Below are 15,683 nucleotides of genomic sequence, written 5' to 3'. Positions count from 1 at the left end.
CGAGTTGTCCCCAGATTCGGGGCCGGCTGTTGTCCCGCTCCAGCCAAAAGGCGGGGATACATCTGAGGGGACACGCGGGGCGGGGCTGGGGACACGGGGACACGGGGACACAGGGACACGGGGACACGGGGACACGGGGACACAGGGACACGGGGACACGGGGACACAGGGACACGGGGAGGGTGGCCCTGGGCCGGGGGTTGCCATCCGTGCTGCGGGAAGCACCTCCTGGGCGGATCTCCTGGTTTTCCCTGGGGTTTTCCAGCGTTATCCGCTGTGGGAAAACGGGATCAGGTCGGGGGCGCCTCCAGGAGCCCTGGGTGGCCCGGGGAGGGTGGCCCGGTGTCACCGCTGTCCCCTCACCTGGTGTTCTTCAGGGTGGCCGTGTACTGCTCCATCAGCTGCAGTATCCGCTGGAGCTCCGCCGGGTTCTGCATTCCTGCCGGGATTGGGATGGGAATATGGGATTGGGATCCATGGGAGTGGGATGGGATCCATGGGATAGAATTCATTGGATTGGGATGGGATCCATGGGATTGGGATGGGATCCGTGGGATGGGATGGGATCCATGGGACTGGGATGGGATCCATGGGATGGAATCCATGGGATTGGGACAGAATCCATGGGATTGGGATGGGATCCATGGGATTGGGACGGAATCCATGGAATTGGGATGGGATCCATGGGATTGGGATGGGATCCGTGGGATGGGATGGGATCCATGGGACTGGGATGGGATCCATGGGATGGGATGGGCACCCAGTGGGACACGGTGACCCCCCGGCGTGTCCCCAGTCCCGCCAGGACTCACCCATGGTGCCCAGGGTGGGCAGGTTCCTCAGGAGCTCCACGTAGGTGCCCGTGCCAGGGAAGGAGCCCGAGCGGCCGGCGCTGCCCAGCGCCCGCGAGCCCGGCAGGTCCAGCTGGGACATCTGGGGGGACAGCGGGCGCCAGTCAGCGGTGGCACTGGTCAGTGGTGGCACCGCTCAGTGGTGGCACCGCTCAGTGGTGGCACTGCTCAGTGGTGGCACCGCCCCCAGCAGGGAATTCCCACACAAACTAAATCCAGGTGTCCAGAAGGAAAACCCCGGTGCAGAGGTGCCCGTGTCCCCATGGGAGTCCCCATGTCCCCAGTTCCCTGTGTCTCCGTGTCCCCAATTCCCTGTGTCCCCAGTGCCCCATGTCCCCAGTTCCTCATGTCCCTGTGTCACCATGTCCCATGTCCCCAATTCCCCATGTCCCATGTCCCTGTGTCCCATGTCCCTGTGTCCCCAGTGCCCCAATGTCCCCACTGCCCCAATGTTCCATGTCCCTGGTGCCTCATGTCCCCATGTCCCTGTGTCCCCAATTCCCCATGTCCCTGTGTCCCCAATTCCCCATGTCCCCAATGTCCCCAGTGCCCCATGTCCCCAATGTCCCATGTCCCCATGTCCCATGTCCCCATGTCCCCAGTGTCCCATGTCCTCATGTCCCCATGTCCCATGTCCCCAATGTCCCATGTCCCCAATGTCCCCATGTCCCATGTCCCCATGTCCCCAGTGTCCCATGTCCCATGTCCCCAGTGTCCCAGTTCCCCAATGTCCCATGTCCCCACGGGGGTGTCCCCACCTTGGTTCCCATGCAGACCCCGAGCTGCTCCCTCAGCGACTCCGCCAGCGCCGCCGCCGCCTTCCTCCTCTCCTCCAGCTCCTTCGCCACCTTCTCCTTCTCGGCCTGCAGCCTCTTCCTCTCCTCCTCGCCGTCCTTCTCCCGCTGCTGCAGGCCCTGCAGGCTCCTGCGCAGCTCCTGCACGTCGCGGGAGCAGTTGAGGCGGCACTGCTGCACGCTCAGCTCGCAGCTGCTCCTCCAGACGAACTGCGAGTCGCGCTCCTGCTGCCGCCGGAGCAGCCCCTCCACGCGGTCCCGGATCTGCCGCAGCTCGGCCTCGGCTTCCCCGCAGCGCAGCTGCTTCACCAGCTCCGAGATCCTCGGCAGCTTCTCGCTGAGGTCGCTCTGGAGGGAGCTGCAGCGGTGTTTCTGCACCTCCAGCTCCATCCTGCTCAGGTCGCCCTGGGTCCTGGCGCTCTGCAGCTCCTCCTGGCACCTGTCCCTCTCCTGGGTGGCTTTGGCCAGCTGGGCCTGGCTCTGCCGGCCGCTCTCCTCCAGGATTTTCTTGGACGAGCTGGCCTGGTCCAGCTGCCGCTGCAGCTGCAGCTTCTCGGCTTGGGGGGAGTTGGGGGACAGCGTTTGGGTCTGGGGGATTTGGGATCTGGGGGTTTGGGTCCCCCCAGGTGCCACCGTGTGACTTGGGGTGATGCCTGTGCCTGGTGCAGGTGGCTTGGGGGTGCTGGGGGCGCCCAGAAGGGTGGGGAGGGAGAGTTGGGGGTCCCCAAGGGGTGGGAAGGGGGTGCTGGGGGTCCCCAGGGGTTTTTTTTGGGGCTGGGGGTGGGGGTCTCTTACCGTTGCAGGTGGTGTTGATGAGGGTGGTGATCACCTGGCACTCGGTCAGCCTCACCTGCCGGAACAGGAGCTCCTGCAGCTGCACGGGAGGAAGAGGAGGAGGAGGAGGGGGAGGGAGGGTCAAAACACCCCAAAAACATCCCCAGCACCATCCCGGTCCCCAAAGGTGACAGAGAGAGCCTGGGGGATGATGAGGAGGACGAGGAGGAGGACGAGGAGGAGAAAGGGGGTCAGAACATCCCAAAAGGATCCCTCGTGGGCGCTGGGAGAGCTCCGGGGGAACGGGAGGAAGAAGAGGAAGAGGAGAGGAGTCAGAACATCCCCCAGAGATCCCCCGGCGTCACCTTCTGGGTGCTCTGAGAGCCCTGGGGACGGGGGCGATGAGGAGGAGGAGGAAGAGGAGGAGGAAGGGGGGGGTCAGAACATCCCAAAAGGACCCCCCGGCACCACCTGAGGAGCGCTGGGAAAGCTCCAGGGGTTGGGGAGGAGGAGGAGGAGGAGGAGGGGAGTCAGAACACTCCAAAAACACCCCCGGCATTATCCCGGTCCCCACAGGCGACAGAGAGAGCCCGGAGGAGGAGGAGGAGGAGGAGGAGGAAGAGGAGGAGGAGGAGAGGGGTCACAACATCGCGAAAGGACCCCCTGGCACCCCTTCAGGGGCTCTGGGAGAGCTCCAGGGAGGAAGAGGAGGAAGAAGAGGACCCCAAGATTGGGACCCCGTTGGCCAAAACCCCCCGGCACTTCCTGGGGTCCCCTCGCCGCCACCAGCCGGAGGGACGAGGAGGCGACAGCAGCGTCACCTGCGGGCGGTGCCACCCCCGCCCCGGGAGCTCCCAGCCCGGCCCGGCGCGCGGGGCTCACCTGCGGGATGCTGCTGGAGGCCTGGCTGCTGTTACACTTCTCCAGCTCCCTCTGCACCTTCAGCGCCATCCCCTGCAGCTTGTCCTTGTCCTTCAGCGTGGCGTTGAGCACGCGGCTCAGGTTGGCGTTGGTGGCGTCCAGGGCGACGATCCTGCGGTAGTGGCTCTGCACGCGCTCCTCCAGCAGCCTCAGGTGCGTGTCGGTGCCCGCCTGGGCGTTGCCGTACACCATGAAGAGCACGAGCCCCAGGATGATCAGGAACTGGATCAGCGAGGTGAAAAGGAAAATGTACTTGAGGTAAAAACCGCAGTCGCGCTTCGGCATCGCCTGCTTGGGCTCCAGCCCGAACTTGGCCATGGCGAAGCTGCTCTTCTCCATCCTCGCCCCTGCTCTGGCCGCCCCACCCCGCCGGGACCCCGCTTTTCAGGGGGGCCGCGCCGGGGCGGGGCCGCTCCCGCCGCCGTGTTTATATCCCAGGATTTAATATTTCCTCCTGCCGGGCTCCTTCCTGCCGTGCCGGATGCTCCCGGGGACCCGCCGGGTTATCAGGGCGCAGCTTCTGCTGGGATTGTTGTTCCTGAAGTGTGAAAGGGGAAAAAAAAAAAAAAAGGGATTTCGTTCCCTCCATCCCATTTCGGCGCCCGGCGCGCCCCTGGAATTATTTGGAATTGTCTCGCACTGAAATTCCCGCTCCCGGCGTGGGAATTCCAGGGAATTCGATCCCGCCGGGCGATCAGGGCGCTGGGATTGTTGCTCCTGGAGTGGAGGGGTTAAAAAAATGGGATTTCAATCCCTCCATCCCATTTCAGTGCCTGGCGCACCCCTGGAATTGTCTCCCGCCCCAAAACTCCCAGCCCCGGTGTGGGAATTCGATCCCGCCGGGTTATCGGGGCGCTGGGATTGTTGTTCCTGGAGTGGAGGGGGGAAAAGTGGAATTTCATTCCCTCCATCCCATTTTAGTGCCCGGCGCGCCCTGGAATTGTCTGGAATTGTGTCCCGCCCCAAAATTCCCACTCCCGGCACGGGAATTCCAGGGAATTCGATCCCACCGGGTGATCAGGGCGCGGCTTCTGCTGGGGTTGCTGTTCCTGGAGTGGAGAGGGGGGAAAAAAGTGGGATTGCATTCCTTGCATCCCATTTCAGTGCCCGGCGCATCCCTGGAATTGTCTGGGATTTTCTGGGATTGCCTGGGATTGTCTGGGATTGCCTGGGATTGCCTGGAATTGTCTGTAATTCTCTGGAATTGCCAGGGGTTGCCTGGGATTCTCTGTAATTCTCTGGGATTGCCTGGGATTGCCTGGGATTGCCTGGGATTGCCTGGGATTGTCTGGGATTGCCTGGAATTGCCTGGGATTGCCTGGAATTGTCTGTAATTCTCTGGAATTGCCAGGGGTTGCCTGGGATTCTCTGTAATTCTCTGGGATTGCCTGGAATTGCCAGGGATTGCCTGGGATTGTCTGGGATTGCCTGGAATTGCCAGGGATTGCCTGGGATTGTCTGGGATTGCCTCCCGCCCCCAAATTCCCACCCCCGGCACGGGAATTCCAGCGGTGATGCCGCCGGGAGTGCGGGGTGGGGTCCGCGGGGGTGGCACGGGGGCGGCACGCGGGGACGGGGACAGCGGGGACGAAGGCGGCGCGGGAAGGCACGGCCGGCACGGGGACAGGGACCGGGAGCGGCTCCGCCGTGGCTTCCCGGCATCCTCGGGCCCGCTTTGAAGCGGCTTCCAGGAAAGTTGGATTTTCCTGCGGCCGCATCCTGTGCAAAGGGCAGCGCCGCATCCGGGCCCCCCCCCGAGCCCCCCGACCCCGCCGGGAGGGGACAGAGGTGACATCCCCGTGTCCCACCCCCCCCCCCACGAGCCCCCGGTTCCCTCGGGATCCCCCCGACCCCGCCGGGAGGGGACAGAGGTGACATCCCGGTGTCCCCGTGGGGCGCTTCCAGCGGCTCCCTGGGATCGGGGGGGATCCCAAACCCCAAACCTGGCTGGGGCCAGAGCGGCCCCCCCGCCCTGCGAGGGTTTGGGATGGGGAGAGGAACTGGGAACAGAATTCCCGAACTGGGAACAGCACTCCTGAACTGGGAACAGAATTCCCGAACTGAGAACAGCACTCCTGAACTGGGAACAGCGCTCCCGAACTGGGAACAGCATTCCTGAACTGGGAACAGCGCTCCCGAACTGGGAACAGCGCTCCCGAACTGGGAACAGCATTCCCGAACTGGGAACAGAATTCCCGAACTGGGAACAGCATTCCTGAACTGGGAGCAGCGTTCCCACGGTGTGAGGATGCGTTAATTACGGCGGGGGGTTAATTGGGGAGGTTAATTTGAGAGCGGGGATCTCTGGGGTCCCGGGAGGGGGCGAGGAGCCCTCGGGATGGGATCCGGGACGGAGCATCCCAGGGCCGCGGGGGGCGGGGTGGCAGTGTCCCCTCGGGGGTGGCAGTGTCCCCTTGGGGGGGTGGCAGTGTCCCCTCGGGGGTAGCAGTGTCCCCTCGGGGGGGTGGCAGTGTCCCCCCGGGGGTGGCAGTGTCCCCTCGGGGGGGTGGCAGTGTCCCCCCGGGGGTGGCAGTGTCCCCTCGGGGGGGTGGCAGTGTCCCCTTGGGGGGGTCAGGGGTGGCAGTGCCACCCTCGGGAGTGGCAGTGTCCCCTCGGGGGGGTGGCAGTGTCCCCTTGGGGGTGGCAGTGTCCCCTCGGGGGGGATCAGGGGTGGCAGTGTCCCCCCGGGGGGGGTCAGGGGTGGCAGTGTCCCCCCGGGGGGGGTCAGGGGTGGCAGTGTCCCCCCGGGGGGGGGGGTCAGGGGTGGCAGTGTCCCCCCGGGGGGGGGTCAGGGGTGGCAGTGTCCCCTTGGGGGGGTCAGGGGTGGCAGTGTCCCCCCGGGGGGGGGTCAGGGGTGGCAGTGTCCCCCCGGGGGGGGGTCAGGGGTGGCAGTGTCCCCCCCCGGGGGGGGTGGCAGTGTCCCCTCGGGGGGGCCGCGGGTGACTCACTGTTATTTGCAGCTCAGGAAAAGGAAGCGGCAGTAGCTGAGAATGGCTCCGGCAGCGACACCGGCCGGGCCATCGCAGACACTTCCCGGTCCCCGAGGGACGCGGGGCAGCCAGGGCAGGAAACAGCCACCGGGCCGGGGTCAGCGCCCGGGGGACCCGCGGCCCGCCCCCCCCGAACCCCCCCGGGCGTCCTGCGGGGCTGGGGGACCGCGACATCCCCACGGGATGGGGACAGGGGGACAGTGGCCGTGGCCAGGACCTGGACACCCCCAGACACCCGATTTGAGGTGGCACTGAGGGACAAAGGGACAGTGTCCTCCCCCCCTTCAGCCATGCCACCCCAAAAGCCACCCTTTTCCCTGCGCTGAGTCCCCTCCGTGTCCCCAAGGTGTCCCCAAGCCCGCCCCGACCCCCAGGGACCCGCAGGGACCGGGATCGGGATTGGGGACACGGTGACAACCCCGGCTCTGCCGTTCCCGGCTGGGCGGAGCCACCGTGGCGGCGATGTCCCCGCGCGGGGACACGCACCGCGAGTGGCCCCACGACAGGGGGGCGGCCCTGTGTCCCCCAGTCCCCCCCGGGGTGTTTTGGGGTCCCCCAGTCCCCCCCGGGGTGTTTTGGGGTCCCCGGCAGAGCCGTTGGGATCCGGGATGGGAGGAATCCCGGGAGTTTGGGGCGACATTTGGGTTTGGGGAGGGGACAGGTGGGGTCAGAGGAGCAGGGGACAGGGGCTGGTGGCACGGGGAGATGTCCTGGCGAGCAGCGCGGCTTTTATTGCCCGATCCTCCCCAAATTCCCCCAAATTCCCGCTGTTCCCGGGCTCCGAGGGGATTGCAGGGAAAAGCGTGCCCGGGAGGAGCCGGGACCGCCCCAAAAAGCGGGAAAGGGACCCGGCTGTCCCTTGTCGGCTGCGGAATGGGGTGGGGACACGGCGCGGTGGCACGCGGGGTGGCAGCACAGAGGGCTCGGGGCGTGGTGGGACCGGGATCGGGATGGGATCGGGATCGGGATCGGGATCGGGACACGGGATTGGGACACGGGATGGGATTGGGATTGGGATCGGGGTCAGGATATGGGATGGGATCAGGACATGGGATGGGGTCAGGGATCATGGTGGGATCAGGGATCGGTGGGATCAGGGACCAGAGGTACCAGGGATCAACGGGATCAGGGATCGGTGGGATCGGGGATCAGTGGGATCAGGGATTACGGTTGGACCAGGGATCATGGTGGGATCAGGGATCGGTGGGATTGGGGATCAGTGGGATCAGGGATCAATGGGATCAGTGATCAGTGGGATCAGGGATCGGTGGGATCGGGGATCACTGGGATGGGGGATCACTGGGATCAGGGATTACGGTTGGATCAGGGATCAGCGGGATCAGGGATCACTGGGATCAGGAGCCGTGTCCCACCCCCGTCGCTGCCGCGCCGCGCTGGCGGCTCCGGGGCCGGGCCAGCCCCGCGGCTCCCGGCGCTGGGGACACGGCGACACCGGCGATGTGGCGCTCGCTGGGGGGGCCGGGGGGGCTGCGGGGCCTCAGCCCTTCCTGCAAGGGGGGGACGGGGAGTGAGCCCCGCGCGGGTCCCGCTGCCCTGGGGACACGGTGACAATGGCAGCGGAGCCACCGCTCCTTGCTGCGCCTCCTCCCGGGGCTGTCCCCCCCTCCCGGGGCTGTCCCCCCCTCCCGGGATGTCCCCCCCTCCCGGGATGTCCCCTCCTCCCGGGGCTGTCCCCCCCTCCCGGGATGTCCCCCCCTCCCGGGATGTCCCCCCCTCCCGGGCTGTCCCCTCCTCCCGGGGCTGTCCCCCCCTCCCGGGATGTCCCCCCCTCCCAGAATGCCCCCCCTTCCCGGGGTGTCCCACTCCCTGGGCTGTGCCACCTCCCCGGGATGTCCCCTCTTCCTGGGACGTCCCACCCCCTGGGATGTCCCCCATTCCCGGATTGTCCCCCTCTTCCCGGATTGTCCCCCTCTTCCCGGATTGTCCCCCTCTTCCCGGGCTGTCCCCTCTTCCCGGGATGTCCCCCTGGGGCTGTCCCCCTCCCCGGGCTGTCCCCCCGTCCCCGGGTCCCCCCAGAAGTACCGGCCCGGGGGACACCTGCGCCCGCTGCCTCTGTCCCTGTCCCTGCCCCGCCGCCGCAGCGCCTCCAGCTCGGCCGCGTAGTCCCGGCTGTGGGGACAGCGGAGCCACGTGGGGGGGTGGCCCTGTCCCCAGCTGGGGACACGGGGGGTCCCCAAGGGGACGAGGGACAGGGCGGGGTGTCACAGGGGCTGGGGGACACAAGAGGGGTCCCCAAGGGGGGGACAGGGACAGGGAAGGGGAGGGGGGGGGACTGGGGGGACACATGAGGGGTCCCCATGAGGAGGGAGGGACAGGGCGGGGTGTCACAAGGGGGGGGGGCTCTGCTTTTTGGGGGTGGCCCACCCTGAGGAGGGTGACAGGGACCCTACAGGGGGATGTCCCCAAGGGACAGGGGAATGTCCCCAAGGGACAGGGGAATGTCCCCAAGTGTCAGGGTGTGTCCCCGAGGGACAGGGGGATGTCCCCGAGGGACAGGGGAATGTCCCCAAGGGACAGGGGGATGTCCCCAGGGGACAGGGAAATGTCCCCAAGGGACAGGGGAATGTCCCCAAGGGGCAGGGCCCTTGCAGAGGCATGTCCCCAAGGGGCAGGGTGTGTCCCCGAGGGACAGGGGGATGTCCCCAAGGGATAGGGGGATGTCCCCGAGGGACAGGGGAATATCCCCGGGGGACAGGCCCTTACAGGGTGTCCTGGAGCTCCCTCTGTCGCGCCTCGCAGCGCTCCCGGCGCTCCCGCAGCTCCCGCTGCTGCTCCAGCGCCTCCTGCAGCCGCCGCCGCAGCCCCCGCGCCTGCTCCGCGCCCCGCGCCACCTCCTCTGGGGACAGCGGCGACAGCGGCGTCACGGCCGGACGGAGCGCGGCCGCCCCCGGCCCGGCTGCTCGCGCGGGGACAGAGCTCACCTTGCAGGGCCACTTTGTCACCGGCCAGCTGGGCCCGCTCGCGCCGCAGCGCCACCAGCTCGTCCCCCAGCGCGGTGACATTGGCCTCCAGCCTGGCCTGGGCACAGGGGACACGTGGCGACAGCGGTGGGCAGTGTCCCCTCCCGCCCCGGCTCTTCATCTGCTGCCAGAGCCCTCCTGCTCCTCCGCCTCCCTGTCACCCCCTGTCCCCAAGTGTCCCCACGCTCCTGGTGGCCTTGGTGCCTGTCCCCCTCCCCTCATGCTCCTTGGAGGGGTGGGGACGTGGATTTCAGGGATTTGGGGACAATCCTGAGATCCCTGAAGGGATGGCTCAGCCTGAGCGTGGCCATCACACAGGAGCCCCAGGCCACCCGTGTCCCCAAGCTGTCCCCACGCTCCTGGTGGCCTTGGGTGCCTGTCCCCCTCCCTTCACGTTCCTCAAAGGGTTGGGAACGTGGCTTTGGGGACATCCCCTCCTCCCCGAAGTGACACTCACCCTGGGGGAGATGTGACCTGTCCCAGCAGGCCGAGGTGACCCCGCGGGTGTCACCGCTGCTGCCAGGGAGGGGACAGGGGGACAGGAGCTCTCCGAGAGGCTGCCCAGCCCTGCCCGGCTCCCGGCGCCAGCCCCGGGAAACGGGGACATTTTCCAGCCTCTCCGGGCCATTGTTCAGCCGGATGAGCCCGAGAGGAGCGGCGGGACCCGGCTCTTCCTCCGGGCCCTTTCCCGGCTGGAACCGCAGCTAAAAATACCCGGGAAGGACAAAACCGGGAGCTGCAGCCCCGCCGCTGCCTCGGCCCGGGGAAATGACCGGGACGGAGCCGGGAACAGCGGCCCCGCCGGGAGCGGGACGGGCGGCACGGAGCGGGGAGCACCCCGGGCTCGGGTTTGGGGTGTCCCCTGCAGGGATGTGGCGGCTCTGCCCTCCCCGGGAGCATCCCGGGCTCGGGTTTGGGGTGTCCCCTGCAGGGCTGGGGTGGCTCTGCCCGCCCCCCGGATGGAGTCGGGAGCATCTTTTTGGGGTGCTCTCTTTTTGGGGTGTCCCCTGCAGGGCTGTGGCGGCTCTGCCCTCCCCGGGAGCACCCCGGGCTCGTTTTTGGGGTGTCCCCTGCAGGGATGTGCCCCTTCCCCAGGTGGCTGTGCCCGTTTCCCAGCTCACCATCCCACCTGGAACCTTCCTGGTGGGAATTCCCACAGGGATGGAGCAGCCCCCGGTCCTGGCTGCTGGGCAGGGACGGAGGGCCAGGGGACGCTGCCGAGGGGACACGGGGTGCTGTCCCCATCCCCTTTTCCACCCCAAAGTGACCAAACTCCTCCTTGTCCCCATCCCTCCGGCCACCTATGGGGTCAGGGGACGCTGCCGAGGGGACAGGCGGTGCTGTCCCCATCCCCTTTTCCGCCCCAAAGTGACCAAACTCCTCCTTGTCCCCATCCCTCCGGCCACCTATGGGGTCAGGGGACAGTGCCGAGGGGACAGGCGGTGCTGTCCCCATCCCCTTTTCCGCCCCAAAGTGACCAAGCACCTCCTTGTCCCCATCCCTCCGGCCACCTACCGCCCGCTCCCGGCAGGACACGAGGCTGGCGTTGCCCCTGCTGCTGTCACCTCGTGCCCGTGCCAGCTCCCGGCGCAGCGCGTCCCCGTCCCGCCGCAGCCGCTCCCGCTGCCGCTGCAGCTCCTCCAGGCGCGTCCCCAGCTCCCGGCTCTCGTTGGCCGCGCGCTCCCGGCAGCCCCGCAGCTTGCCCAGGGCCTCGGAGCGCCACACCATCACGGCCACCGCCACCGTCACCGCGGCCACCAGCAGCAGCAGCGCCGCGCACAGCCCCAGCACCTTCAGCGTGGCCCTGGGCACCGCGGGGTCCATGCCGGAGGGGACAGGAGGGGACAGGAGGGGACAGGAGGGGACAGGCGGAGCCGCTCCGGCGGTGGCCGTGCCGGGATGTGGCCGTGGCGCTGCTGGCGGCGCCGTAATTGTCGCGCGTGGGCCGAGGTTCGTGGCAGGTCAGGGCCCAGAATAGGTTTTGTTTGTGCTGGAGAGGGGACAGGGCCCTGCCTCAGCTGCGGGGACAAGCCGCGGTGGCCTCGGTGACCGCTGGGGCGCTGAGGTTTCCAGCTGTCCCCACCACGGAGCTCCGTGTCGCCCGCAGCAAGAGAAAGCCTGAGTCTGCCAGGTTTTATTGGAAAGCGGTTAAAATGAGGAATTTTGGATTATCTGCGGCTCAGGGCAGCGTTGGCATGTCCCTGTCCCCTGTCCCTGTCCCCTGTCCCTGTCCCTCCCCGTGGTGGCCGCAGGGGAATGGTCACTCCGGGATGTCCCCGTGGAGTTGGGGACCTGGGACAAGGCTGAGCGGGGGACAGGGCACCCTGAGGCCACCGCCACCCCCAGACGCCGCCAGGCCGGGTGGGGACAGTCCCTGGTCACCCCAGAGCGGGGACAGGGGGACCCCGGGGTGCCCCGGGGTCACAGGAGGAGCACCCCGAGGAGGAGGAGGAGGAGCGCGGGGACAGCGGGGGACACGGCCAGGCTGTCCCCGGCCGAGCGCTGGCTCCTCATGTCCCACAGCTGCTCCTGCAGGAGCCGGGTCTGCAGCTGGAGCTCGGCCCTGCGGGACAGAGGGGACAGTGGGGACAGGGACAGGGACAGAGGGGACAGAGGGGACAGGCGGACAGGGACAGGGGGACAGGGACAGGGGGGATGGTGGGGACAGGGACAGGGGGACAGGGACAGGGACAGAGGGGACAGAGGGGACAGTGGGGACAGGGACAGGGACAGGGGGACAGGGACAGGGGGGATGATGGGGACAGGGACAGGGGGACAGGGACAGTGGGTGACAGAGCGGGGGTGGCACTGGGGGTGGGGGTGGCTGGGGCTCACCTGAGGCTCTGCTCCTCCCCCAGCTGCTCCCGCTGCCGCGCCACCTCTGTCACCAGCGCCCGGTTCTGCTCTGCAGAGGGGACAGGGGACAGGCTGGCCCAGGGGACAGGGAAACCCAGGGGACAGTAACCCCGGGTGACACAGTGCCCAGGGTGACACAGGGCCTGGTGACAGTGCCCAGGTGACAGTGCCCAGGGGACAGTGCCCAGGGTGGCCCAGGGTGGCCCAGGGTGGCCCAGGTGACAGTGCCCGGTGACAGTGCCCAGGTGACAGTGCCCAGGGTGGCCCAGGGTGGCCCAGGGTGGCCCAGGTGACAGTGCCCAGGTGACAGTGCCCAGTGACAGTGCCCAGGGTGGCCCAGGTGACAGTGCCCAGGTGACAGTGCCCAGGGTGGCCCAGGGTGGCCCAGGGTGGCCCAGGTGACAGTGCCAGGTGACAGTGGCCAGGCTTGCCCAGGTGACAGTGACCAGGGTGGCCCAGGGTGGCCCAGGGTGGCCCAGGTGACAGTGCCAGGTGACAGTGGCCAGGCTTGCCCAGGTGACAGTGCCCAGGGTGGCTCAGGGTGGCCCAGGGTGGCCCAGGGTGGCCCAGGTGACAGTGCCCAGGTGATAGTGCCAGGGGACAGTGCCCAGGGTGGCCCAGGTGACAGTGCCCAGGTGACAGTGCCCAGTGACAGTGCCCAGGGTGGCCCAGGTGACAGTGCCCAGTGGCAGTGCCCGGTGGCAGTGCCCGGTGGCAGTGGCCGGTGGCAGTGCCCAGAGTGGCCCAGGTGACAGTGCCCGGTGGCAGTGGCCGCTGGCAGTGCCCCTCCGTGCCCAGCACTCACCCTCCAGCCGGGTGACGTTGGCCAGCGCCCGCTGCAGCTCCAGGACCTTCCCGTGCAGCGCTCCCTGGGCGGTGACACTGCGGTGACACTCCGCACCCCCCGCCTGGCCCTGTCCCCTCCCCGTGCCCCCAGCACCCACCAGCTCCTCCCTGCAGCGCTGCCACTTCCCGCGGGACACGGCCAGGGACATGTTGGTGACATCCAGGGCCTTCTGCAGCCCCGCCCGGGAGTCCCGGTCCCCCTGGCACAGCAGGGTGGGGACAGTCACCGCCACCCCCACGGCCGCCACCGCCAGGGCCACGGCGGCCGCCACCCTCCAGGGCTGCATCCCGCCTTTCCCAGGGAGACACCTCCGCATCCTCCTCCGAAGTTCAGCGGTTTCGATTCTCCAAAAAAAAAAAAGGAAATCACGTGATTCCCAAAATCCCCCGCACGGCCACAATCGGTGACCTCCGGGCCGGACCTGGGGACGTTCCTGGGCCGGGAATGGGGACATTCCACAGAAATCGGGGCTGAATGATCCCAAAATTAAGGATTCCCCAGCCCCGTGTGCCGGGACCGAATCAAGGGTCCGAAAGAACTAAAATAATTCCGAGTTCAGCCAGGAATGAAACAATTTGTGATAATTCAGATTTTAGCCAGGACAGGAGCAATGAACAATAATTCAGATTTTAGGTAGAACAAGAGCAATGGACAAAAATTCAGATTTTAGCCAGGACAGGAGCAATGAACAATAATTCAGATTTTAGGTAGAACAGAAACAATGCACAATAATTCAGATTTTAGGTAGAACAGGAGCAATGAACAATAATTCAGATTTTAGCCAGGACAGGAGCAATGAACAATAATTCAGATTTTAGCCAGGACAGGAGCAATGGACAATAATTCAGATTTTAGGTAGAACAGGAGCAATGCACAATAACTCAGAGTTCAGCCAGAAGAGCAGGAGCAATTGCTGGGAGATTTCCTTGAATTTCGGATTCCAAGAAACGCGGAGCGGGGTGGGCGGGGCCAGGCAATGAATATGCATGAGTTCATTACACGGCTCTATGAATATGTAACATTTTCGGGGATCAAATCCCAGCCTGGGGAGCGGAGCTCTGTGAATTTCGCATTTTTGGGAGGTTCCTCGCCGTGTGCCCGGCGCTGCCAATAAACGTCCCGCTTCCTCTAATTGCTTTAATTTTGCTTTAATTAGTGGCAGAGTCCTTTCAGTTCCTCCCTCCGGTGTGACACCCCCAAACCCGGGGGGGACCCTCGGGCGCCCCAAACCGGGCACGGAGCCCCGGCTCGTGCCAGGGATGCTTCCTCCCTGCCCCTCCCAAAAATATCCCAAAACCATCCCAAAAATATCCCAAAAACATCCCAAAAAATCCCCAAAATATCCCCAAAAATCCCCAAAATATCCCAAAACCATCCCAAAAATATCCCCAAAAATCCCCAAAATATCCCAAAACCATCCCCAAAATATCCCCAAAATATCCCCAAAATATCCCCAAAATACCCCAAAAATATCCCCAAAATATCCCAAAAATATCCCCAAAATATCCCCAAAAATATCCCCAAAATATCCCCAAAATACCCCAAAAATATCCCCAAAAACATCCCCAAAATATCCCAAAAATATCCCCAAAAATATCCCCAAAATATCCCCAAAATATCCCCAAAATATCCCCAAAAATATCCCAAAAATATCCCCAAAAATAGCTGCTCCACTTTTAGGACTTCTTCTCCTTCATGTGATAGAATTAAAAAAAAAAAAAAAAAAAGAAAATAAAAAAAAAGAGAAAAACACCAAATATTTACCAAAACTTCCAGGCTTCTTCTTCTTTTTTTTTTTTTTTTTAAAGGGATATTTTTTTTTTCCTTTTATTTTTGTTATTTTGAGGCGGATTTTCGCCATCTGGAGAATGAAAAGGCTCTGGCAGGGCCGGTGAAGTGTCAGCGAAAAGGCTTTTAAAATGTTGTTATTATTATTATTTATGGGGCTGGAGCGCCAGAGAGGGAAAGGAAGCCAAAAAAAGGTTCAAAAATAGCTGGAAAAAGCAAAAAAAAAAAAGCAAAAAACACGGGATGTTTTTTCCAGAAGCGACTCGTTTTGAACGTTTGGGATGCGAAAGCTGAAAAAAAAAAAAAAAAAAAAAAAAAAAAAACCTTGGAAAAGCACAAATATATTGGGAAAGGGAGGAACGTTCCTGTGGAATTCCGTGTCGGGAAAATAAATCCGTGATCCCGCAGCCCCCCGGGTTCCCAAAAACCTCGCGGCTCCTGGAGACCCCTTTGCCAAGGGAAGCGCTTTGGGAAGAGTGGGATGCGCGATTTTTGGGATCGGGGATTTTTGGAATGGGGGATTTTTGGAATGGGGGATTTTTGGGATGGGCGATTTTTGGGATGGGCGATTTTTGGGATCGGGGATTTTTGGAATGGGGGATTTTTGGAATGGGGGATTTTTGGGATGGGCGATTTTTGGGATCGGGGGATTTTTGGGATCGGGGATTTTTGGGATCGGGGCTTTTCCCGGCTCCCGGCAGAGGGAACGGCGGGAGCGCAGCGGCTCCTCTTGGCCAGACGGGCTGGAATTCCACCGCTGGAATTCCGCAGCTGGATCCCGGCTGGAATTCCACAGCTGGATCCGCTGGAATTCCGCAGCTGGAACCGCTGGAATGCTCTGGTTTGGGATCCCCGCAGGTTCCAATTTGGGATCCCCAGGA

At 64.6% G+C, this 15,683-nt stretch overlaps 2 protein-coding genes across 2 annotated transcripts; both read right to left on the bottom strand.

Moving 5' to 3' along the window:
* PLVAP (plasmalemma vesicle associated protein) lies at window positions 1-3,869 on the bottom strand. The gene is made up of 6 exons (XM_053999452.1): window positions 3,302-3,869; window positions 2,441-2,519; window positions 1,610-2,202; window positions 813-933; window positions 364-439; window positions 1-274 (listed from the first exon to the last, which is right to left on the bottom strand). Exons 1-6 carry the CDS (start codon window positions 3,677-3,679, stop codon window positions 268-270), a joined length of 1,254 nt encoding a protein of 417 aa, XP_053855427.1. The 5' UTR covers window positions 3,680-3,869; the 3' UTR covers window positions 1-267.
* A 3,759-nt stretch (window positions 3,870-7,628) lies between these two features.
* On the bottom strand, window positions 7,629-10,957 carry LOC128819388 (arf-GAP with GTPase, ANK repeat and PH domain-containing protein 2-like). The gene is made up of 5 exons (XM_053999537.1): window positions 10,827-10,957; window positions 9,273-9,369; window positions 9,055-9,187; window positions 8,374-8,460; window positions 7,629-7,838 (listed from the first exon to the last, which is right to left on the bottom strand). The coding sequence occupies exons 2-5, from the start codon at window positions 9,351-9,353 to the stop codon at window positions 7,654-7,656; spliced, it is 486 nt and encodes a 161-aa protein (XP_053855512.1). The 5' UTR covers window positions 9,354-9,369; window positions 10,827-10,957; the 3' UTR covers window positions 7,629-7,653.
* Between the last annotated feature and the right edge of the window lie 4,726 nt (window positions 10,958-15,683).

The sequence above is a fragment of the Vidua macroura genome, chromosome 26 (genome assembly GCF_024509145.1).
Source record: "Vidua macroura isolate BioBank_ID:100142 chromosome 26, ASM2450914v1, whole genome shotgun sequence".
In the NCBI taxonomy this organism is placed as follows: domain Eukaryota; kingdom Metazoa; phylum Chordata; class Aves; order Passeriformes; family Viduidae; genus Vidua; species Vidua macroura.
The sequence above is the reverse complement of the archived record's forward strand: the minus strand, read 5'-3'. Positions and strand labels throughout refer to the sequence as shown.

Coding starts and splice junctions, on each gene's coding strand:
- LOC128819388 (XM_053999537.1), bottom strand. CDS start 9,353: ATGTCACCGCGCTGGGGGACGAGCTGGTGGCGCTGCGGCGCGAGCGGG. Junction 9,188..9,272: donor TGACAAAGTGGCCCTGCAAG/GTGAGCTCTGTC, acceptor CGCTGTCCCCAG/AGGAGGTGGCGCGGGGCGCG. Junction 8,461..9,054: donor AGGGAGCTCCAGGACACCCT/GTAAGGGCCTGT, acceptor CTGTCCCCACAG/CCGGGACTACGCGGCCGAGC.
- PLVAP (XM_053999452.1), bottom strand. CDS start 3,679: ATGGAGAAGAGCAGCTTCGCCATGGCCAAGTTCGGGCTGGAGCCCAAG. Junction 2,203..2,440: donor CATCAACACCACCTGCAACG/GTAAGAGACCCC, acceptor ACTCCCCCCAAG/CCGAGAAGCTGCAGCTGCAG. Junction 440..812: donor GCCCACCCTGGGCACCATGG/GTGAGTCCTGGC, acceptor CAATCCCGGCAG/GAATGCAGAACCCGGCGGAG.